Source organism: Chelonia mydas, chromosome 2, assembly GCF_015237465.2.
Source record: "Chelonia mydas isolate rCheMyd1 chromosome 2, rCheMyd1.pri.v2, whole genome shotgun sequence".
Lineage (NCBI taxonomy): Eukaryota > Metazoa > Chordata > Testudines > Cheloniidae > Chelonia > Chelonia mydas.
Window position 1 is genome coordinate 52,335,146 of NC_057850.1, and position 26,345 is coordinate 52,361,490.

At 42.0% G+C, this 26,345-nt stretch overlaps 1 protein-coding gene across 1 annotated transcript in view; it reads right to left on the reverse strand.

Moving 5' to 3' along the window:
* Positions 1-1,914: 1,914 nt before the first annotated feature.
* Positions 1,915-26,345, reverse strand: part of PKIA (cAMP-dependent protein kinase inhibitor alpha) — a 69,246-nt gene continuing 44,815 nt past the window's right edge. Inside the window, exons 2-3 of the mRNA XM_037892400.2 lie at positions 10,524-10,701; positions 1,915-3,717 (exon numbers count right to left, since the gene is read on the reverse strand). Of these exons, the coding sequence (XP_037748328.1) occupies positions 3,638-3,717; positions 10,524-10,674 (231 nt within the window). The 5' untranslated portion in view covers positions 10,675-10,701 and the 3' untranslated portion in view covers positions 1,915-3,637. The remainder of the gene's footprint in view (positions 3,718-10,523; positions 10,702-26,345) is intronic.

The following is a 26,345-nucleotide window of genomic DNA, read 5'->3' on the forward strand; positions in this document are numbered from 1 at the left end:
ACACATGGGGCCAATGTTAAGGTGAAACAGTGGCTGCACCATAGTTACTGCGGTGTTACAGAGTTCACTTTTAACAAGAGCTTTAAGTCTTTATTTTGTCACAGTCTCACTGAAATGGCAAACACCAAAATATAGAATAGAAACTTTGAGAAGTATTTTCATGCTGGTTTGATGAAAAAGGAATGGATACCATGAGAATATTGAAGAGTTTTAAAATCACCCCTTTTGGGCATTTTATTCCTGCTGGATTGTCTCACTTTCGTTTGTTCTTCTTTTGCAAGAAATCTAAAACACCGTGGGATGCGTCCTTTGTGGCAGAACATCCTCCATCCACACAGAAACTTAAAAGCATAGAAATAAGTTAGAGGAAAGACTTATTCATTCCTTTCCACCTTCCCATTGCCTGCAACAGTGCCCCTAGCATACTTATGGTATGACTACTCAGATGCATGGAATGTGTGCAAGTCAGATGTGCTGATCTGTTGATTTAAAAGCATTCAAGGATCATTACTAAGATTTGACATTAGAGTGCAAGTTTGATGTAGTAAGGGTTCTTACTGTTTTTCTGGTATCTGTTGCAGATGGAAGTGAAAGCCTTATAGAGTGTGTTATCAATAGCATAGGCAAGACGAAGGTGGAAAGGAATGCATAAGTGTTTCCCTTAATTTCTGATTTCCATGCTTTTAATGGTTTTGGTAGCTACATCATGTCCTGCTGCAACTTCAGCCACCACTAAATGTAGTTTTCCATTTATTAATAGGACCAACAAAGACAATATGGGGAAGAGTGTGAAGGACAGAAATGTGAGGGGATAAGGGAAGGGAACACTATGAAAAAAGAGCCCCTGGAATAACCCACCTTAACGGTTGTAGCCTTTCTACAGAATTTTTAAGTCACCCTATTAAGTCCATGTTGGTTACATCCTTTAGGTTTTTAGAGTAATTTCTATAGAATCATATTGGATTAAAATTCCCAAACTCGCTAGGACTTTTCCCACAAGAGATGAGACAATAAGGCATGGGGAAAGGTAAAGGACAGAGGATAGGGCAGTGGGGATTTAGAGACAGCCAAGAAGTGATGGAATTGCATATTTAGGGCCCAATTCTGCCACCCTTCCTCAAGTTAAGTGGTAACTTGAACTGAGGCACTCTGATGCTAGAGAGAGAAGCAACTTATATGTAGAGTTCTTGCGATAAAACAGAGTACAGTGCCATCTCAGTGTAGAAGCAGCAGAACTGGGTTCTTAGAAAAACAAGAAAGGTACCATTTTTCCCTTAAAAAAGATGAGCATAGGAAGCACAGCAAGATGGGAATAAATAAAGGGGAAAGAACAAATACAAGTTAGAGATGGAAGGAGAAAATGGAATTCTAGTCCATGAAATAGGAGACTGAAGAAGGAAAACATACTGAGATGGGGGAAAAAAAATGGAGAAAATAAGCAAGGACAAACACTTGGGCTAACGCATTATATTTATTTATCCTGCTGGTATTCCTTGATGTCATTTTCCTAGCAAATATCCAACACAGCTGTAAATCTGGAGGAAGGGAATAGCAAAATGATGTTTTGTTGGGTACTAAAGAGTCTTACTTCTTTGCACTGTTAGTGCTGGGATGACGTTAACTGTTTCATGCCACAGTGGAAAATCATGCTCCCCCCCGTACCCCCCACTGAATTTCAAGCCTTGATGCAGAAGTGAGGGGAAACCTTTGAACGACAACTTAGTTTTCTTCAAAGGAACGCCAAGGGAAACCAATCAAGGCACAATTAGTATGAGTTTATCAGCAGTTAGCTTGAAAGGAAACAGGCTACTCCTGCAGGCACCAGAAATGCTACGAGTTTGACAGCCAGATATCCAACTTCCAGACAACAGGAGGTAAAAGGGGCCAGACTGTGCTAATGAACCACAGGCAAACTGCTGGTTTGTTATTTATTAACACTAATAAATGAGCTCATAATACCGATCAGAGAGTTTACACATCTCACAAAAAATTCCATGTGACAAGTATCATGATACATATTGTAGAAACAACAGCCGTGGCCATAACAGTAAATAATGTTTCATTAACTGATGAGTAATATACCAGAAAGCAATCACACTAGTAATCTGTAAGAATTTACAAACATTAAAAAGTGCATAACATTAGAAACCAAAGGAAAAAATGTGACATCACCACCTGTTAATTAAAAAAAAAAAAAAAAGCTTCTCTTTTTACCCTGTGATTGGTGCGAATGCAAGTGCCACAGTAGTAGTCATTCTTCTCACTCACCTAGGTCAGGGAGACACGGGATTGCCCCAAGACTAAGCACTAGTGTAAATCTCTGGCCTTTTTTGCCCAAGGGAAATTGACCATCATAGCTACTGCAGAATATCTTATTCTAGAATAGTTATTCCAAAGTTATTTACCCAGGTGGACACATTATTCTGGAGTCAGAGTGACTTTCTTCCAAAATAAATAATTAATCTTCTCACAAAAGCAGAGGAGTTATTTTGGAATAAAATGACTTTCATTCCAGAATTGAAAGTCCACAGAGGGGAGTTATTCCAGAATAGCTTCAATTATATCGGAACAGTTGTTCTGGAATAGTCAGGCTGGTCAATTTCTCTCATGTAGACAACAGCTAGGTTTAACAGCAGGAACCACAGCTTCACCAGCACCATGGGCTTCATTATTTTCAAATCAATGTTTTTCAAACCATACAGGTTATACGTTTACTCTAAAACAACAATAATAAAATGACTGGACTTTCTCTTCTTTTTTAAAAAAAGCCCAGAGAAAGATTTATAAATCCAAGAAAAAAATATAGGGGAAAAAACAAAATGTAAAGATTCAGTTCGAATCCCAGATCTGCAACGAACTACAGTCAAGTGGCTGAACTGTACCACAGACACAAGACATACCGAACTGAGGGAATATTCACATTAGTGAATCACTCTGAAGGCTCATCTAGTAATAAACTGGAGTGCTGATGAGTCAATAGTTTTAGGCATAATCAATTTAGCAGTTGACATTTTAATTTGTCATGTGCACACCACCACATTATGCAAAAAAACAGCCCTTTCAAACAAGTGATAGAAAAATTCACAGTAACAGAAATATTCTTCATAAGCATTTGAGACAGGGCAGGGTGGAGCGTCTAAGTAGTACAATACAAAACATTGTAAATAACAGAGCTGTAAATCACAGATGCAGAGTTCTAAAACCAGTGCTTTCTACAGTTCTTTTACTAGGTGATCACTTTGGCCAGAGAATTTTAAACTCTGAGGATCACTCAAACCTTTGCCACAGAACACAATTAAATCCTCTGATGGTTCAAAGACCATTTGCTACAAGAATTATCTATTTTGTTCTACTTTCTACAAGCATTCCCATCAAGTGGTTGTTATGAAAAGATCCATCCGATGACAATGTCCCACGATTAATAACGTTTCAACCATTGCTAATGACAGAGGTAGAACAAATTCTGTCTGCTGTCACAGCCTGCGTCCCCATTTTTAGCATTATGCTGAGCAGGTTCCAGCAGTGAAACACATCCATTTTCTTTTCCACCAGCTTGCTCATGGAAACAAATTTGTTCCAGTAAACTCCTGCAGTCTGCAAACATCCAGCAGCTGCTCCTGTCGGTCAAAGTTGGATGTCAGCTTTCTTGTTTCGCTGCTTCCCCCTGGGCCTCCCCTGCTTGTTCAGTTGGGTTTCTTTGTGCATCTCCTTCGCCTTCTGCAAGGAACAAACAAAGGAGGGGAATGATTGGGGAAAAAAACTAACCGGTTTTCAGACTGATCCATTCTAGATCTGTATTTTGCTCCTGGAATAAAATTTTATCCTTTGCCAAATTTAAGAATTTTGCAGTGTTATTGTAGCTGTGTTGGTCTCAGGATATTGGAGAGATAAGATAGGTGTGGTAATATCTTTTATTGCTCCAACTTCTGTTGGTAAAAGAGACAAGCTTTCAGAAGCTGGTCCAATAAAAGATACTGCCTCACCCCCATGGTCTCTCAAAATTTAAGAGGTGTCAGAAGATATCTGAGAAATAAAGCCAAAAGGAGAACTACGATGCTGACAAAATAATGGTGCATTTAATTCAAATACGCTTTAACGATACCCTATATTGATGAAATATCAACACTGCATATTTAAAGACACCTTGACAAACCTGTTTCTGGCTGAACAGTTATCGTCTATCATTGCAAGTAACATTAAGATTACTAAAACAAAGATGTTAACAGTTTTCCAGGTTTCTTTACCATGTTAATTTGACTATATAAGAAAATCATTGTTTGTATTGTGCCTAAATACAGCTCTCTGGTGGGCTATACAATTATGGTAGACAAGTACCACATTAAACAATAGAGGTAAAATTATTTTTTAAATTAATTCACTATGTGTAGTACTTTCTCCACGGACCACACTCCACATATGCCACTACTTCTGCTGTTTCATTATAAGCCACACGAATGATTTGCAGACTGGAAAATATGTCTTACAGTGATAGACTTAAGGAGTTCAGTCAATTTAGTTAATCTAAAAGAAGGTTAAGAGGTGACTTCATAATGGCCTATAAGTACCTACAAGAGCAAAACACATCTGATAGGAAAGGGCTCTTTTAGCCGCTAGATAACAAGATCCAATGGTTGGAAGTTGAAGCTAGACAAATTCAGTTTGGAATAAGAAGGTAGTTAACCACTGAAACAATTTACCAAGCAAAGTGGTGGATTATTTGTCACTTGTACTCTAAAGATTGAATTACAGCATAAATTATAGGGCTTGATGCATGAATTACTGGGTGAAATTCTATAGCCCAAGTCATGCTTAGGTCAGATTAGAGGATCATAAGGCCTTATAGCCTCAAACATCTAAACATTGTCACAGGGTGTGTCAAGGCTGATGCCTCACTCTGGCACTTCGAGACCAAAGGTGGGGGCACACAAGGATTTTAAAAATTAATACATGCCACTCCAGGCTTGTATTAAACTCCCAAGGTTACAGCTTTTCTCTGACCTTGGCTTGGTAAACATTGTCACCACTCAAATGCAAAACCCCTTTGAAACCCAGGAAGGCGCACTTGGGAATTCCTTCCTGTGGGGTACCCTCAAGCCCTTTCACACCCCCCCCCCCCCCCCCGGAGAAGAGCAGAGAAAGGAAAACAAAGAAATCAGCTGTTGCCACCAGCTAATTAAAAAAAACATGCACAAACCTCTTGGAACACCAAAAATCCAATCCTGTTTTTAAAAAGGTAAATTTTATTAAAAACAAAAAGAAAGAATACACATCTGGAACTTAGGCTTTTGCTAGATTTAAAAAACCCACTTACAAAAATTAAACATCAACAATAACTTTCTTGAGGTCCAGCTTAAAGGTTACAGCAAAACAAAAGCATTTGGGTTTAGCACAGAAGAGTCCACTAGCCCTAAGAAATAAATAGAAATAAACGTAATTGCATCTTTCTAAACATTCCTGATCTACTTACACATTTGGGGGTTCCAAATAAGTAGTTCTAGGTATGATCTGATGATCTATGATCATACCTGGCTTAAAGCTGCTTATAGCATAACTGCTCCCTGTTCCCCTCTTTCCTGAAGAACAACGACAGCACACAAAGGGAAAGCTTTTCCCCCCCAATTTTAAAAAGTTCTAGCCTTTCCATTGGCTCTTTTGGTCAGGTGCCCACTCCTTTTCTTTTACCTAGCCAGGGAGAGTTTTTAACCCTTTAGAGGTAAAGCGAGAAGAGAACAGCCACCAAGAGGGACTTTATAGCTAACTGGCTGGCTGGGTGTCCATAAAAGGGAGTGACCCCCGCCGCCCTTCATTTATCACAGGGTGATGGCCCCTTTAAGGGGAAATGGGCCAGTAACATCTGTGCCATAATTAATTAGGTGCTTTCCAGCCTGGGGGCTAAGGAGGGTCAGGTGGTAGTTTATGGACACCTGGCCCTTATTAGAAGGCTGACAAAGCTCTGTTTAGGGAGTTAAACATAGTGGGCGGGAAGCCTTCTGTGGGAGGCAGAGAGCCAGGGTCTGCAGGAGGCTGGGTACTGCAGGGCTCTATACCGGAGTAAAGAGGAACAACAGATAGTAGACGGACTTCTACGGAAGGCCCAAAGTGAGGGTCTGCAGGAGACTGAGGGGACTTCCAGAGAAGGAGCCTGGAAGTTGGGGATCTATCCCAGAGAGAGAGAGAGACAGACAGACAGACACACAAACGCAGAAGGGACTGGGAACAAGGCCCAGAGGCGGGGCATTGGAGAAGCCCTGAAGGCCAGAAGAATCCTTTTGTTTCTTTGGGACTTTTGTTTGGACTTATCACTTCAAAAGGGGATTGAACTCAGAGTGATCCAGCCCGAGGGCTGAGCCACAAACTCTAGCGGGGAGGAAACTGAGGAAGGGAGTGCCTGCAGGGCATTACATTACAGTACACCCTGTGACTATTTTGTAGGCCGTTCCACTATTTGAACATAGTAAGGTAAAAAAAATATTGTTGTTTAACCATCTATGCATAATCTTTTACTAATTCAAGTGACACTGAATATCTGCAACTGTATCTTCATGCACACACCCACACATGAAACCATTCACTTCTCTACGAATATGCAGTGGCACAGCACAAATAAATAAAATACTAAGTTCATGCAGAGCATCAGCTATTAAGGGTGAACTTTTCATAACTTCCTGTTGATAAGAAAATTTACAATAATGATAATTACCAACCTGACCAAAGGTAAGCATGGGATGTTGCTATTTGGATGCATTCACTAACCCTGATGCTTATTCTATTAATTACGGGCTGACTTATAGATAATACTTTTTAAAAAAATACTTTTTGTTGCCATCCTTTTTCTCCGAACACCTGCCAGTATCTGCATTGCACCAATTCCTCAGATCCTGCAGTCCCCTCTTCCCTAACCCACCATTATCAATGACCAAACAATTAATAGGGATCCATTGGCATATGGACACCTCCTACTTGAAGATAAAGCAAGTCTCCTTTTCCCAGCTGAAAGCTCTGAACTTTTTCCTTGTCTCAAAGCCTCCCCTGTTTATCTTTTTGAACACTCTAGGATATATATTGACAAAAGTGGCTGTAAAATCTGATTTTCAGTGCCCGCTCTGGCTCATCCCACTCCACACACAGTGAACAGTTCTGGAGCTTTAATATTTCTCTTGACCTGCAGGGAGAATTGTGGTGAGGAATAACTTCCTGCACATGATTCCGGAGCACAAGTGCAATGTTAAGGCTCCAGAAGTGAATTTTCCTTTAAGGATTCTTCTCAAGTCATTCCACCACTGACCAATCTATAACATCAGTTGTCTTGCATTTGCCGCCACTGACATTTGCTCTTTGAGACTCATTGAGTGAAATATGGTATTACATCCAAAAATCACGATTGGCTTAAAAAATAAATGTTAAAAACCAGAAAGTAAATAGAAACAACCTGAGGTTCCACGGTGCTCTTGGGCCACGTTTTCAAGCTTTTTTCCTGAAACCATAAGGGCTAGAATCTTATTTGAAAAAAAAAACAAAAAAAACAAAACACATTTGCAGGGAGTCTCATGCAATGTTTTGATTCCAGCAGGTGGGTTTTAAGAAATGAAATATCACAAGACTTGCCATAAAATTGTGAGAGTTGGCCACACTAGAAATACTTTAAATATTACTGCCAATGACCTCTCTGATCAATCTCTAATTTATTTTCCCTTCCAGATATTCTTGGTCTTTTATGGTCCATTAACTCTCCCAGAGGTTGTGTCACTGACTTAATCCTATCAAAATTTATCTTCTCCTCTACTCATTTTTACTGATCCAAACTTAAGCTATCATTCCAATTCTGTATTGCTCTGCCTAAATCAACAGTCTTGCTTTACTCTGAGATGCCTGGACCCTCTCAGTTTTCACAAGGAGGCATCCCTCTCAACTTCTCACCTGCCAATTCTGTTCCCTACTCTCTATGACAAAACTGCATATACTGTACCTGTAACTTTTTTCCCCTTGAGCAATTTGTATCCATCTAATCTCATAAACCAACATCCCTCACTCTACTTTTTAACCTTGGTATCTGGGTCACTTTTGCTAAATCAGGCGCTGGGCTAGTCTGTACTGAATTCTGAATTAAACAAATGCTTCAAATTGGGTTTCATCATCTATTTTGACAAGGTGAAAGCTCAGCTCACTGAGCTAACAACTTCTCTAAGAGCACACAAGTATAAAACCCTGCTCTCTGTTGTCAGCCATTACAGAGGGCACAGATATCTCAAGTTTCCTGTTGTGGTTTCCATACTTATCCAATCTGAAAAGCAATTCTCCCACAGGAATAAAAGTCACATTGCTGCAAAAAATGACAGTATGTATTTATTTTAAATACACTGTTCATTAAATGTGCCCACTAGGAAGTTGCTCATTACAGCTGATTTATTTTGACTAGAGAGTACTGGAGTACTTGTTTTGAAGGAATAGCCTTATACATAATTATGTGCACTTTTGCAAACAAATATGAAGTAGAAGATGAGAGTCAAATATTGGAACTACCAACTTAGTTGAGTTTGTCACTATATTGGTGTAATTTAACTAATAAGAGCACTGTTCAGCACAAATAGTCTGACACCTTTTTGGCAGCATGTACATTGGCAACGTCAGTCTGTTCCTCACAAACAGGTGTCTACATCAGAAAGCTGCCAAAACTGGCAAGCAGCACCAGGTACAGGACAGGCCTGGAGAGTGATCTACTCTCTTACCCTGACACAGGTTTGGTGGGGCATCCTTTTCGGCCATTGGTGTAATAGTGCTAGGGACACTGCAGAAGACCTCAGTTTGAGACTGTTGATTTGGCACCTTTAAAAGAACTACATTCACTTTGTAAAATCAGTTGGGGGGGGCGGGGGGAGGAGAACAATGCTCCAAAAAAATCCAGACCATTCCCAATCCGGAAGGTTTAACTACATAGTTGGATATATTGTTAAGAGGAGGTAGGATGGCATTTCCATGTACCTTGTTAACCTTATAAGATTTTATGGGCTGCTCTGAAAACTTGTCTGAAATTATTAGCATTTACATAAGCTGCAAGAGAGGTCTCAAACAAATTAAATATAATCTTGAAACATGTATCAAATTTAAGCTAATCATTATTTAACCATTCCCAGGGTTTATGAAGATTCAGGATCTTAAGTCTCCTTCTCATCACAGCAAAGCCTACTGTATCTATGTGATAAATATGCTAACACGAATTAAATCAAATTCCTTTGAATGATCACAAAAGTCATTCTAGCTAGTAATTGCTCCTTCATCATTAAGAGATACTGAACATAGTCAAAACACTGAAGTTTGACTGTGTAATTGCAGTTTGTAAAATGTAAATTTATGGTAGGAAGAAAGTTTAAAGGGAGAAGTTGAATCTTAGCTGTAGGAATTTTGAGTATACAGCCCCAGAAGGCTGTATATGGCGATTGCATTGGAGGTGGATCTACTAAGGATACAAGATGGCTTGTTACACAAGTCCAGGAAGACAAACAAACAAACTCCACAATCTCTATGCCGATCTGTTCAGTGGAGAGAGAAGCTGTCAAATCTCTCTCTGTCCCCACTGAAACAGCATGTGGGGCCCTTCAAGCTACTGCTTGCCACTGGCGTGTCCTTTACAATCTGCTGCAGATGGAGCAAGTATAGGTTTATGTCAGGGCTATTAGAATCAAAGGAAGGAAATGTCAGTATTTACTACAGGGGGGGGGTGGGTGTGTGCGTGTGTGCATGCGTGTGTGTGTGCGTGTGTGAGAGAGAGAGAGAGAGAGAGAATAGGAAAAGAAGTTTCAAATAAAACAAAACGAGAATAATCACATGAGTATCACTGTCTTTTAACTGATGTACAAATAGTAATTACTGCTCACAGTAATTTAGATAGGAATGTCTTATTCCCATTATACAGTTGGAAAAGCAGAGAGAAAGCGTAAATGAATCGGTGCAAGCCCGCACAGTGTACTAATGGCAGAGCCAAGATTAAAAAACACAAAGACGAACATACACAACTGAACAACTCAGGCATGCCTGGCTCCTAGGCTGTGTCCACTAGCCTACCCCATAGCCTCCAATGAGGCAAGAGTGTGTGTATAACCGAACATTGGAGACTAAGCCTCCCCGCAAAAACAAAAACACAAAACCCCACATTAAAAACCAACCATAAAGGCATTTACAATTACCTTCTGAACTGACTTTTAACCTTCTTATTTTTTCACAATGGAAAGAATATTTCATCTTCTGTAAGCAAAACCCTTATATAGGTCACCAGCTCCAACGCACTGTAGAAAATCACTACTTATTTCTGTTGTGTGTCGAGTTTGGGAAGAGAAGCCATTTTTAAATCTGAGCTTCTGTATGAGTAGCAAAACCCACTGATTCTGCAACATCAGATGAAGGGTTGGAGTTTATCATTCACCCATGGGGAGCAGTGTGTGTGTGCGCCAACCAGATTTACTAAAGTACTCATTTCTTCTGTTTTTCTTTTTTGTAAACAGATGAAATAAAAGAATACAAGTGCTTACCTCTTTTGTTTATATCAAGTTCTGATAACTTTAGGGATAGTTCACTAGAGTTCCCACTTGTAGAGGACACCAGGATATCATGTAGTGCATTTCTTCTACCTGTTCTTCCTGAAGCAATAAAATCTGCATATGTAGATTCCACATCAGTCATTGCTAACAAATATCCACATAGCAGTACCTAAATACGGAACAGAAAAAAAGGTCCATATTTAAAACATGGGAAAGGCAAAAAGGACAGGGAGGCAGAAGAGAACAGCTAGATGCCTCCGATCATGAAAAATGAAACCTTTAAAATGTGCTGGATTTACAGTAGTAACACAGAGACCCCTCAAACTACTGAAGTTGGCAAATTAAGAGAATAAAATGAATAAAAATAAAAAGTGCAAGGATGTTGTCCAACAAATGTTCTTTATTAAACTACTTTTACAACTGTAGTTTCAATATGTGAAAGAATATTTCATAATACAGTCATAAGTGCATTTTTTTAATGATAAATTTAGTAACATAAGAACTCTGCTATATAGTGTTTGCTGGGAAGTGGGAATTGGAAAGAGTTCTTTTCTGCGTGAAATACGAAGTACACGGATTAACAGAGTTTGAATTAGTGAAGTTCTGCTTTGTTTCTGCATGTTTAATGTTCTTCTCGGCAGTGGAGAGATTGTGGTTTGATAATACTGGTACTGTATATACCACTAGGGCTTCATAAGTAAATTTGCTTTGCTGTGGTATCAGCTCCAAAGTGAATGCATTGCAATAAAGCCACTGATGTCGGTGGAGCTATGTTGATTTACACCTACTGAGGATCTGATCTGCACCATCTCCTGGTGGTTCAATACCTCTCCTCTCCTCTCCCTTTGCAGGAGACTTTTATTACAAATGTTCTTGAAAAACCATTACATTTGTAGGCTTCCTTTTGACAATCATATTTCTTTTATGTGCCCAAACTCCATTAGCATGCTCACCTAAAGTTTCCTGCAGAGATCTAGACAGGTAGGTTTCATTAATGAAATTTCAGAAAAGTCATGTCTACTACACCAGTACTTGATAGAAAAGGGAGCACCAAGATCCACAAAGAAGAGGGTAGCATTACTCCTGAGGGAATTCTGCACCACTGTACATGTGCAGAATTTACGTCCCCCACAGATTTGATTGCTTCCCTGCAGAAAAATGACTTTCTGACAGGGATGCAAAGGGAAGCCACAAGAACCATCATGCGACCCTCCCCAAGCAGTATGTTTCAGGTGCCCAGGGCAGCCAGCAGAGAGGTAAATCACTCTGGGGCAAGGGGCGGGAATGGGGAAGACCAGATTGGTGGCTCTTACCCTGCACCGGGCTGCTAGTCCCGGCTGGGCTGGGGAAGACGGGACTTCCTCTTCCCCTGCATGACTTTCAGGACCATGTCAGACCCACCCCTAGATTTCTTCCCTGGCTGTAGGAAGTGCTGCAAACTTCCCCACCTCCCCCTATGCTTCCTGCACCCCTTGCTCCTCAGCTGCAGGGGGAAGGATCACTGTACAGGGAGCTGCTCCCCCATCCGCCCAACCCCCATGCATCCAGACCCCCTCATACCCAAACCTTCCCACTGAGCCTCATCCCCTCCACACACCCAGAATCCCCTCCCTCCCCAAGCCCCACTCTCCCTGCACCTGGACCACCCCCCCGAGCTACCCGCACCCAGATCCCCCTCCACTGAGCCCCAACCATCTTCACCTGGACTTCCCCGCAGAGTCCCATTACCATTGCATCCAGAACAATCCAACAATCCAACAAGCATCCAGATTTCCCCCCTGGCCCCGGATCCCCCACTGAGCCACCAGCATCCAGATTGCTCCCCACAGAACCTTTTCAACCCATACCTGGATCCCCCCACATTAAGCCCCTCCACACTTGGATCCTGCCCTGCTGAGCCTGCCTGCCCACACCTGGTGAACCTGGCATTGAGGGGTAGGGCCATGGGGTGTTTCTGGGGCAGGGCCGGTCCTTGTGCTGTACCAGGGTTGGGCGCAGCCTCACCGCTGAGTCCGTGTCCTGGGGCGGGGGGATGGACGCTGCACTGTGATCTCCCACCTCTGTGCAGCCAGTGGCCTGTGCTCCCCAACGCCATGCTGGAGCCTCTACATTTATTTGACAAATAAAATTAGCAGAATTTTTAATTTTTTGGCACAGAATGCTCTCAGGAGTAGAGCATGCTTTGACCAAAGGTAGCACTCATGGGGCCAAATTCTGCCCTCATTTACATGAGTGCTATTCCAGTGAAACCAGCAAAGGAAGAATTGGGTCCCTGATGCCAATTTAAACCTTGTTAAGTTGGTGAAAGTATGTCAACAATTCCACAGGAATGAGTGAAGGGTTACTTACTGAAAATGTATACAGCAAAAACCACTTTCATCCATTACCAAGACTTTTTTCGGGGGGTAAACAATGACCTAAAGATAGACCCTCCTCTGGATATCATAATGTGTTTATGTTGTCTATTTCGATTATATGTTAGGGACTACCTTCTGTGTCTTGCATAGGGCTGAACTCGACTGTCACAGCATACATGGTTGTTCCTTTTCTGCACTGTAAGGTCTGAGGCCTTCTTCTGCAGCCATATTAGGAGAGCAGCAGCCAGGAGCCAAGAAGCAGGAAGTCACATCCTCACATTCCTTCTAAATTACAGTAAAATAATGTAATACTGGGCTGCTAAGAAGGAGATCCTGCCCTAATAGCACCCACCAATCACCAGATAAAGAAACAAATCTTAAAATGTTTAAAGAAAACTTTGTTTGATAGCATTCTGTCTGGCAAGGAATCACTTAACAGTTGTGGGTGTGAAATCTCTACTACTTTATTCTTTTGCCTTTATGGTCCCTACTTTTCTATTGTTTATCTCTATGGCTTCTGCCTGGTTCTTTGATTGTTTCTGTTTGTTATGTAACTAATTTTTCAAGGTATAAATCAACTAAGGTGGTTGAAGATTGGTTGAAGAATTGTTTCGCAATATGCTAGGATTAGTCAAGGAATTATTTTGTAATACTTTAGTAAAATGATTGGTTAAGGTATACCTAAGCAGGACTCAAGTTTCACTATATAAACTGGGGTCCAAAAGAAAGTTCTTTGGAACCAACTCAGCTCAAGATCAGAGCTGCCAGATCTCAACACCCTGACAACTATATTGTGCAGAAGCTGAAGTCCCCAGATGACCTGATCCTGACTGGCCAGTAAGAAAAGTTATTGGGAGTGGTGAGCATTGTATGTTTAGCGTGTGCATTCTGTTTTGGTGTTCGTTAATAGAGATTTAGGATATCACTGTGTAAGGCTCTTTCACTGGTAAAAGACCCTGCAAACCCACAGAGTGTAAGGCTATGTCTTGAGCCTATGGAAGGGTAATGGTTGATGCCCTAGAGCAGCATTTCTCAAACTGAGGTCAATGGACCCTTGGGGGTCCCCAAGGGTACTTCAGGGGGTCCGCGGATCCCACTGAGAAACTCCTCCCCTTCCCTCCCAGTGCCTCCTTCATGCTGGGGAACTGCTGTGAAGGAGGTGCTGGGAGGGAGGGGTAGGAGCAGGGCACTTGGCTCCGTGCCAGCTGCTTCCAGGCTAGGCAATGTCTCTGCGGCCCCAGGGGGTGGGGCAAAGGGGTCTCCCCGTGCTGCCCCCGCCCCGAGTGCTGACTCCGCAGGTCCCATTGGCCAGGAATTGCAGCCACTGGGAGCTACGGGGGCGGTGCCCGCAGGCTGGGGCAGTGCGAGGAGACCCCCTGCCCTCCCCTGCCTAGAAGCCTCTGCCAGAAGGATGTGCCAGTTGGGAGCCGCCCGAGGTAAGCGCTACCTCCCTCACCCCAGCCCAGAGCCCACACCCCAACTCCCTCCCGGAGCCCACACCCCTCACCCCCTCCCACATCTAAATTCCCTCCCAGAACCCGCACCTCACCCCTTCCTGCACCCACACTCCCTCCCAGAGCCTGCACCCCAACCCCCCTGCCCCAGCCTGGTGAAAGTGAGCGAGGGTGGGGGAGAGCGAGGGAGGGAGTGGGGGATGGAGTGAGCAGGGGCGGGGCCTCAGAGAAGGGGCAGGGCAAGGGCTGAGCAGGGGGGTTTGGGGTCCCTGAAAAATTTTAAATCAAAATGGGTGTCCTCGGGTTGCTAAAGTTTGAGAACTGCTGCCCTAGAGTGTGCAGGTAACAGCGTAACTGTAGATGTTTCCTTTTACTGCCACCTCCCTGGCTGCAATAGACTTAAAAGAAAACACGCAGATTGAATCAGGTGGTGTAGTTCAGTGGTTGCACAAAAATCGTATACCAGGAAGATCTTAAATGCAACTGACTCTTTGGGTCCACAGGCATTTCACTTGACTGCCTTGTGCCGAAGAAGCTATGAAGAACAGATGATAAGTATGAGCTGAGCTTCACTGGGTTAGTATATTACAGAAAAATGACACTGTCAAAAAGGAAACAGCGTATGCTCCGTCTCTGTAAAAACATTCACATACAGTGTTAAGATTTAACTCTATCAGTAGCTGAAGTTACAGCAGCTGATGCCAAAGGCTCCCAAGTACGTATAAAATCTTCATTGACATATTACTCTTAACCTAAAGCATCTGTTACTACTGCATACTATGAAGTATTTCCTAAAAGCCAAAACCAATATTTATGCAATCCTTTAGAATATAAAAAGAGATTCAACTTCTTTTCCTCTAACAAACCCTGTATTTTCATGGTCTTATAAATGCCCATTCATTTTAAAAACAAACACTATCCTCACAAATCTTGTCCACTCCCGCCCTGCTTTTGTTTTAATCCCTTAGCTCCCTCCATCTTCGCACAGCCAGAGTCAGTTAATCAGCCTAGTGTGCCATATTTGAATCTACTGACAAGCTCTTTGAGAAGCCAGGGAAAGGGGGTGAGGTACAATATTCTATCCAGCTAAATATAGCCATATTGAATATCATTGTAAGAGTGACTTATCCACAAAGAATTTCAAGACTATGAAACTTCTGAGAATGAACTACTGACACTGTGTCACACGCCAAATGCTGAATGGCTGACATAATTTCACTCCTGGGAATGAGACCCATGAAACAAGAAACCTGCTGTGAAGAAAGAGGGAATTAAAAGAGGTCAGTGTGTCCACAGGCTTGTCTGATATATGCAAAATGGTGCTGTGCCTTTCAGTTAACCAAAGCTTTCTTGGGCTTCATAATAATCCATGCCAGGATATATGTACTGATTCCTGTAATATGTTGTCTTCTCATAACAATGCAAAACACTGAAGCAGTTAATTAACTTACTGAATTTACTACTTAGTTCAACCCCAACCTGCCAATATGTTTTTTAAAAACAAAATAAATAAATGGATTAAAAGTATATAGAGTGGGGATGAGAGGATGAGGATAATGGTGTCATTAGCAGTCACAGGTCAGGTTAAAAACCAACACGACTTCAAACTTGCCTGTGCTTTCCTCCAAAACATGTCAAACTTGACATGACCAGAAGACAGATTTACTACTTGATTTTAATGCAACTTACTCAAGTAATAATTGTTTGGTCCTTTTATTTAGGACAGGTTTCTAGAAGACTAAGTGCAAATCCAATGAGTAAGTGTCTAGCCACAGGAGCTACTCCTTAAAAACAAATAGCTTGAATTTTGATGCTAATACAGCATCAGTTCCAAGTCTACACAGCAATTGTTTCCCTCCCCCCACCCCGCCGCATTTGAACAATTAGTATGCCGGTTTTACAAGTTTTAGAAAAAGAATCCCAGGATTTTGCCTCCTGTGTATTTTCGCCTTGCTTCCTCATGGTCCATGATGCCAGCGGAAGTGGTTAGCACTATGTACCCAAACTGACGTGAAGGCAAAAGGTTGTTCTCCCACTTTTCCAGCTCCTTCAACTGAACATCAAATCTGGGACTGGTCACACCACACTTGTTCAGTCTGCCTGTGAGATTAACAACAATTTTCCCAGCTCCGTGATCGTCAATGATCTCAAATTCACCAATGTAACCATGCTTCATCATCACAGTTAAAAACCGGACGATTACTTTTGCCAGGATGCTGCTTTAATCTGTTAAGTGCAGCAGCATCACACTGCCAGAAGGAGCATTCTTTCGTTCTGCAGAAAGCTGTACACTGCTTTGCTGATTACAGTGGATTTGCTCACAAATTGATGAAGCACGTACTATTGCTCAATTTCATTTAGAACGTTTTCAACTGTGTTTCACCCCAGGTGTTTGCAATACCCTCACCCCCCACACCAGTTATGGCAATTTCTAGAGCCAACATGGCTCATAGTTTTAAAGGGCTACCCTTAACTTTCCCTCAGAGTTTAGAAATCAGGATGATTTGTCTGTCAGGGGAAGAAATTAGTGACAAGTGGCTATCTTTCACAGTGGTACTACTCTAGAGCCTCCTGCTTTGCCAGATTTACTGATCTACAGCTCATACTGGCAGAATCCAAGGATCTCCTATTTCCTTCCTTCTGAGGGCCTTTATCCACCAGATCTACTAGATGACAACAAATAGGGAGGTGGTTTCCTCCAATGTGAACACCCATACCACTCCAGGAATTAGGTGTCAGGAGATACATAGACACAGTTTTTATTTCACCTCCGTAACTAGAGTACATCCCTCTCCCCAGAATGACTGAGTTACACCAGGCCTTGGATTGGCTTTGACTACAGGGTCCTTATTTACATATTAACCATAAAATAGTTATTCAGTAGGGGCTGCGGGTACTCAGCACTCCTAAACCCAATGGGAGCGGAAAGCATTCAGTAACCCTGAAACACCAGGCCTGTGGCAGAGTATGGTTAGAACAGGCCACTCCCACATCATGGCAACTGTCACCCTAACCTCAGTTTCTTCTCCTGGTTCTCCATCAATTCACATGAACCCAACAGTTTATTTTATGTTTCCCTTCTTAGATCTGTTTTATTAAGTCAGTCTAGTTCCATAGTCTAAGTTTGGTTGTGTTCCCAGATACTAAGGTTCCTTCCCTGATCAGTGGGGTATCATAAATAATCCTCCTCTACCCTGCCAGGCTTAGATCTTTTTCTCCCCTCGTTACCGGGGTTCCTACAGCCTTTGTTCCAGGGGCTGCAGCACAGCTCCCCTTGGTAGAGGGTTCTTTCCTTCCCTCTTTTGAGGGACTTTGCCTAAAGTCTGGCAAGCTTCTCTAGTCTGCCACCATCCTGGCTGTACTGCCAGAGAGCCCTTCTGTTCTCAGCAGGTCTCTCCCAGGTGTGAGCAAGCAGCCCATCTTCTAGGAGGCACTGCCTCCAGGTGGTATTCAGGTGACCCCTGACTCAGGTGCTGGTGAGCGCTTGTGGCTTCAACCCCTTAGATTCATAGATATTTAGGTCAGAATGGACCATTATGATCATCTAGTCTGACCTCCTGCACAACGCAGGCCACAGAATTTCACCCACCACTCCTGCAAAAAACCTCTCACCTATGTCTGAGCTATTGAAGTCCTCAAATCATGGTTTAAAGACTTCAAGGAGCAGAGAATCCTCCAGCAAGTGACCCGTGCCCCATGCTACAGAGGAAGGCGAAAAACCTCCAGGGCCTCTTCCAATCTGCCCTGGAGGAAAATTCCCTCCCGACCCCAAATATGGCGATCAGCTAAACCCTGAGCATATGGGCAAGACTCACCAGCCAGATACTACAGAAAATTCTTTCCTGGGTAACTCAGATCCCACCCCATCTAATATCCCATCACAAGCCATTGGGCCTATTTACCATTACATGCTCAGCTCACACAGTGACAAGACTTCTTTTCTGATGGCAGGTATTGGGTCATTTCACAAGTTCAGATATTAATGGGGTTTGGGAGCAAGTGAAATTAAAAAAAATCCCCTGGTATGTAGGGGAATGTTGCGTGCTATTGGGACGCAGAACAGTAGTGGGCTGCTCAAAGCCTTCCTAGCGAACCTTTGAGTAATGACTGCATCATATTCTTTTTTATATATCCATATAAATAAAATAAATATATACTATATTACAGAGAATTCAGGAGTGTTTTCCATGTTATTCTAGGGTATCTAACAAAGAATATGAACTCCATTTGGAGTATCTCATCAGGAATATCTCACAAGGCATATAACATGAACACTTCTGAATTCGCATTTTAAAATGTACACATACAGTAATTCTTTGCTTAAGGTTGTAGTTATGTTCCTAAAAAATGCTACTTTAAGCGAAATGATGTTAAGCGAATCCAATTTCCCTGAGCCCTGTCGTGTCCCCTCCCTGCTCCGTGGAGATGGGGTAAAGGAGCGGGGAGCAGAGGACACCCTGACGTTAGCACCCCTCTTCCCCCACCCCCTGCACAGCAAGCAGGAGGCTCCCGGGAGCAGCTCCAAGGCAGAGGGCAGGAGCTGCAAAGGGCCGTGTGGGGAGGGACAGCTGAACTGCCGGCAACTGACAGCCTGCTGGGTGGCTGCTGTACAGGGAACTTAGGGGAGCTGATAGGATGGCTGCCGGTCCATCCTGGTGCCAAGCCCCCACCAGCTAGCTCCAACGGGCTGCTCTTTCTGCAAGCAGTGGACAAAGCAGGCAGCTGCCAAACACTGTTAAAAGGGAGCATTGCGGAACTTTAAACGAGCATGTTCCCTAATTGATCAACAACGAAACAACGGGATGATGTTAAGTGAGGAGTTACTGTATTATATTGAAAATATATTTCTTACATATAAACTAGCCATAACAGTAATAAAAGTACTCCTGGGAAGATTCTTTTTTAAAAACCCACAGAAATGGGCTTGGTTTCCTAACACATATGCTGCAATATTTATTGACAACTTCTAATTTTTGTGCCTGTATAATCTCCTTAATGTCACTGAAACACAATTTTGTTTTGTGTTGGCATTTTAGGCAGAATCATGAGACATTATTCCTTAAATATGGAATTTCATTGACGTCACCAAAGAAATCCTCTCTCACTGTGATGGCTTGATGCCCAGAAACCCGATTTATTTAGTGCAACCACCACCAAGCAATTACCATTCCTTCTTAAAACCCCTTTTTTTCATTCTCTTTGGGACGACTGGAATCTGGCTTTTAGTATATAAACTATTTCATGAAACAGGATTTTAATTTCTTAATTAACTGCATTAACCCGGTCTCCTTGGATAAAATCCTCATTCTGCTCCCATTGCCTTCAATAGGGCCAAAATTTCATCCCTTAACTTTAAAAGTTCTTTAAAAAAAGATGAAATGTTTATGAATAACCAGCTACCAAGTGTTATTGAGGAATTTCCTGATGTTTTTCAGTAACGTTTTCTGCTGGACTCAATTCAACAACAATTACTAACAGAATATTGAAAACATAATAAAAATATAATTAAAGTATTTTACAACACTAATCTTTAGCATGGAAAGACTGGTAATAACTTTATCATTACAGTTGCAACAAGGGGGTCATTCAAAAAACATTTCAAATTCAGATTTTCATGATTTAAAGTCTTCCAGGTTAACTCTTACAGTGAAATATTTTAATTCATTCCCCGCCTCCTCACCCCATACTTCCTAAAACTACTAACAGTTATAAAACGTTTAATTTAAAGATGACCTCTCTGAACCAAGCTCAGATTTTGTGATCTTTCTTCCATTTTTCTCCACAGTATGATCAAGTTAAAGCTCAAGATTTGATGGGGCATAATATATCTAATTGTACGGTTTATAGGTTAGTTGTGTTATTGGGGTGGGGAACTAAAGCTCATTAAATTAAGACTACTGCACAAGTCTACTGAATATGATGGAGATAAAAAAAAACTACAACCACAGAATGCTCACATACTGTCACCTGAAATTCTGGAAACAGCTTCTCCCCTCCCGCCCCCCGGCCTGCTCCTACTGAAACTGACGGGAGCAACTGAATGTCACAGGGAGCAGAATCAGACCCCCAGGAATTCTGGCAGAAGGGGAGACTTGCTAAGATCTGCCGGGGGAACAGAAGAGGAACTCCTCTACAACACACCTTCGCAGGTGCACAGAATAGGTGCTCCTCTGCTGTTCCTTCAAATACATTTTTGACAAGTCTCTCTGCTTCTATCCTTTGATCTCACTAGCCCAAATTATGGGTTAATATTCATCACCCTTTTATATACAGTTTATTGTATCCCCAAGCTTTCCTAGCAATGTGTGTTACATTTCCATGAACATTTCTTTCTCCAATACAATCTGGTTCTACTGGGAAAACTGGAACACAGCCTGGCACTTAGTTGGACCGCAGTGTAAAATCCTGACTCCACTGAAGTCAATGACAAAACCTTCCATTGACTTTAAAGGGGCAGTATTTTACCCAGTGACTTTACTGCTGTTCTCAAGAATCTGGAAGTGAAAGCATAAAAATTATGCCACATAACACAGACAACTTTTCAATGCACATTAAAAATCAATGCCCAGAAGTTACCCAGACCAGTAGTACACCCCTGGTTCTTGAATTAAATCTATTTCAGGGACAGGCCCCTCTGTTGGAAAGTCTATTGTTTAACCTGCCATTGCATCACATCCATGTTTTGTCAGCGTTTCCATTACTAATCACAAAGAAAAGAAACAAAATGAAGACAAAAATCCAACAAGTCTGTGAAGAGTGTCTTCAGTGTAGGATTTGGCATGTGTTACCAGTAGCAGGAAGAGGTAATTTTGTTTGCACTAAAAATTACTGGAATATAAAACCTCACAAGACACAATCCTCCCTGCTCTCCCCCTCCACACACAGAGCTGAGAATTAAGAGTGGATTTTTCAGCTTTATTAAAAAAAAAATTCTCAGGGTTTGGCGGGTAAACATTGTGTCATGATTTGAACATCACTGAAAAATAATGATCTATAGTCAGCTTTCATATAGGAACATAAGACCCTATCCTTAATACTATGCAAGAAACAGAGGAGTTGTACAATTATGTTTTAAAAATAAAATTCAGTGAAGATTCAGCCTCCCTGTAAGCTTTTTCCAGTCAACAGGAAGCCTCTGTGACTATATTTCCCACATGAACTAATAGATTCTAAGGCTAGACAGGATCCCTGTGATCATCTAGTCTGTCCTCCCATATATAGCTCAGGCCATAGAACTTCCTCAAAATAATTTCTAGAGCAGAGCTTTTAGAAAATTATCCAATCTTTATTTTAAAATGGTCAGTGATGGAGAATCCACCACAAACCTTTGTAATTTGTTCCAATGGTTAATTACTCTCACCATTAACAATTTATGCCTTATTTCCCATCTGAATTTGTCTAGCTTCAACTTCCAGCCATTGGATTGTGTTATATCTTTCTCAGTTAGATTGAAGGACTCATTATTAAATATTTGTTTTCCCAATTAGTGCTTATAGACTGTAACCAAGTCACCCCATAACCTTCTCTTTGTTAAGCTAAAAAGATTGAGTTCTTTGAGTCTATCACTATAAGACTTTTTTTCAAATCCTTTAATCATTTTCATGGCTCTCTTCTGAGCCCTCTCTTATTTATCAACACCCTTCCTGAACTGTGGGCACCAGAGCTGGACACTATATTCCAGCAGCAGTCACACCAGTGCCAAATACAGACATAAAATAACCTCTCTATTCCTACTGAAGATTCCCCTGTTTATGTATTCCAGGATCACATTAGCTCTTTTGGCCACAACATCACACTGGGAGCACATGTTCAGCTGATTTCTCCCATAACTCCCAAATCTTTTTCGGGGTCACCCCTTTCCAGAATGGAATCTCTTCATTCTCTAAGAATGGCCTACATTCTTTGTTCCCAGATGTATACATTTATATTTACTCATGTTACAACACATATTGTTTGCTTGCACCGAGCTTACCAGGCAATCCAAATCACTCTGAATCAGTGACCCGTCCTCTTCATTATTGACCACTCCTGCAATTTGTGTGTTATCTGAAAACTTTATCAGTGATGATTTTACGTTCTCTTCCATCATTGATAAAAATGTTAAATAGCACTGATGAAGGGTTACTTGCTATGGAGCTAGAGCAAAATGGGTTGTCAGAGGTACCTCTGTTGTTTTAAATCCATTTCTCAGAGTGCTATGCACCTTGTGGCAAATAAATCATACTTTGTTTTGAAGCAACTGCTTCTGTGTCACTGCAAACGGTTACTGTCCACAGGTTCCCAAAGGGAAACTCTTGCATTTGTCAAGCCTACTGGGACTGCTTGATGTAACCTGGGAGATCCACTTGAAAAGCAGTTGGATCCTACCTCAAAGAGAAATGGAGGCACAAGCCTTTCATTTGAAAAGGGTGCACTATGGAGACTTGGAAAAGAGTCTCAAAAGGGACAACCAACTCATGGCCCATGACATGTAGAGGACAAGGGGACCTGATCAGAAGTAGATAGGGAGTTGTGATATGTAGGAACTTCGACTGGGTACTGCAAAAATTGGCTGACACAGGTATGCATCTTAAGGAGGAAAAGTATATTTGTCAGGCTGCCTAAATCATTTACCTGGGACACAAAATTAATGCAACTGGCTTACACCCAGTAGAGGAGAAGGTACAGGCCATTACCAAGGTCACCACCAAAGTCAACGTCTGAACTGAAATCCTTTCTAGGCCTGCTAAATTATTATGGTTAAATTTTATCCAACTTAGCATCTGTATTGGCTCCATTACACAAACTGTTACAGAAAAGGAGAAAATTCCAATGGGCTCAAAAACAAAAAAATAGCTTTTGCAGAAGCAAAGAAATCGCTAATGTCATCAAAACTGTTGAATTTATTAGAAGTAGTACTGTTTTGTGACTTCTCATCATGTCGCAGGGGTGGAAGCAAGAAGTGGTATTAGCTCACTGAACATCAGATGGATCTGAGTGTCCTACCAATTATATCAAGATCACTAGTTCCAGCAAAAAAAAAAAAAAAAAAAAGTATTCCCATTTAGAATGAGAATGGCTAGCTGTGGTTTTTGGGCTAAAGAAGTTCCCACTCTTACCTATAAGACAGGTCTGGCGCTAGTAGGCGGGGTGGGTGGAAAGAGGAGGGACTAAGGAGGCTCTGCACGCTGTTCTTGCCCGCAGGCACCGCTTCCCCAGCTCCCATTGGCCACTTCCCAGACAATGGGAGTGCGGAGCCAGTACTTGGTGCAGGGGCAATGCACAGAGCCCCATGGCCCCCCCGCCTAGGAGCTGGACCTGCTGGCCGCTTCCACGATGCAGCGCAGTGCCAGGACAGGTAGGGACTAGCCTGCCTTAGCGCCGCAGCACCGCCGACCAGAGCTTTAACGGCCCCATCAGTGGTGCTGACCGGAGCCGCCAGGATCCCTTTTCGACTGGGTGTTCTGATCAAAAACTGGACACCTGGTCACCCTAGAGGCCCCATAAGGCCCCCTCGAGCACTTGCAGCCCGGGCCACCCCCGTCCAAGATTATTCAGGGGTATATAGTACAAGTCATGGACAAGTCACGGGTCATGAATTTTTGTTTAGTGTCCATGACTTTTACTAAGAATACCCGTGACTAAAACGTAGCCTTACCTATGGCATCTGCCAGAATTCAGAGATGGTCTCTCACCTTATCAGTTTATGGCTAGAAGTTTGATTATAAACCTGGAAAAGCATTGGGTAATGCACATACTCTGAGCAGACTTCCTTTGTCAGATAGCCCATCGAAAGTACCTCAACCTACAGAAACCATCCTCTTTACTGAACTACTGTCCACTTCTCTAATCAACACAGCACAGATAAAAAGAAAAAGACTCATTATTATCTTGAGTGCAGAGAATGGTAAGAAATCACTGGATAGAGAGAGTAAGCACAGAAATCCAACCTTATTACACTCAAAAGGAGTCTTTAAATGTCCAGGATGCGTACTTATTAGGGTCCCAGATAATCATATCTCCAGTAAGTAGACTGGTGGTGCTAAACTTGTTATTAACTAGTGCAGAGGGGTCCTATAACCTGAGTCCTGCTGCCTCAGGCTGAAGCTCTCGGGCTTTGGCCCTGGGCCTCGGGTTTTAGCTTTGGCCCCGGGCCCCAGCAAGTCTAAGCCAGCCCTGGCGACCCATTAAAATGGGGTCACCACCCACTTTGGGGTCTGGGCCCACAGTCTGAGAACCTCTGGCTTAGCAGAGCAGGCTGTGCAAATCACAGAAGAGAGAATGAAGATGATGACGTATGATAGCATAGAAGCCAAGCTGGCCAGGCTTCTTTTCCAGTATTGCATGACACCACAAACCACAACAGAAAAGTCACCTTCAGAAGGAAGGAAACTAAGAATACAATCTGGACTCTCTTCACTCAGATCAAGCTTCTAACACGAGGGAAAAGCAGGCAGCACAAGAGTTAGGATGATGATGTATGAGGTGTAGGTAATGCAGTACATACTCTTAACCAGTGAGGGTCACTGCAAAAATTATCAGGTCACATCATAGCACAGGCAGGACCACTTTCTTGGGTGACTGATTTACCAGATGGGAGACATCACAATAAGGGTTGCCTCCTGCACCATGAGGAGTTGGGAATTCTCATTCAGACAGGTTGACGTACCAGGTGTTATGGAGTCAGACTATCCAACTGCTGCATCCAGAAATAGTGAGATTGCTGAGGACTCTGTACCAACCACTACAGTGGACTTGGAAGTTAAGCCTGCAGAGACCGTTTTATTATCAGAAAACTCTTCTGCACCTGCAACTTATCACAGACCACAGGTGTTTGCACTGTACCATTCCAGAAGATCTCCCAAACTTAGAGACAGACTAGACTTGTAGTAATAAGATAATTATGCTAGAAAGGGCAGAAAAATCCCTTGCAACTGCCTGAAGATTAGGTAGTCCATCCCAACCTCTTAGTTAGGATGTTTTGTTGTTATAATGTTAATTAGGGCTGTCGATTAATCACAGTTAACGCACGCAATAAACTCAAAAAAATTGAGATTAAAAAATTAATCATGATTAATCACAGTTTTAATCACATTGTTAAACAGAATACCAATTGAAATTTATTAATGATTTTTGGATGTTTTTCTACATTTTCAAATTTATTGATTTCAAGTACAACACAGAATACAAAGTGTACACTGCTCACTTTATATTTTTTTATTACAAATATGTGCACTGTAAAAGTGATAAAAGAAATAGTATTTTTCAATTCATCTCATACAAGGACTGTAGTGCAATCTCTTTATTGTGAAAGTGCAACTTACAAATGTAGATTTTTTTTGTTATGTAACTGCACTCAAAAACAAAACAATGTAAAACTTTAGATCCTACAAGTCCACTCAGTCCTACTTCTTGTTCAACCAATCACCAAGACAAGACAAACAAGTTTGTTTACATTTACAAGAGATAATGCTGCCCACTTCTTATTTACAATGTCACGAGAAAGCGAGAACAGGCGTTCGCATGGGACTTTTGTAGACGGCATTGCAAGGTATTTACGTGCCAGATATGGTAAACATTCATATGCCTCTTCATCCTTTGGCCACCATTCCAGAGGACATGCTTCCATGCTGATGACGCTCATTAAAAAAATAATACGTTAATTAAATTTGTGACTGAACTCCTTTCGGGAGAATTGTACATCTCCGACTCTGTTTTACCCACATTCTGCCATATATTATTTCATGTTATAGTAGTCTCGGATGATGACTCAGCAAATGTTGTTCATTTTAAGAACACTTTCGCTGCAGATCTGACAAAACAAAGAAGGTACCAATGTGATATTTCTAACGATAGCTACAGCACTAGACCCGAGGTTTAAGAATCTAAAGTGCCTTCCAGAATCTGAAAGGGATGAGGTGTGGAGCATACTTTCAGAAGTCTTAAAAGAGCAACACTACAATGGGGAAACTACAGAACCCGAACCACCAAAAAAGAAAAATCAGCCTTCTGCTGGTGGCATC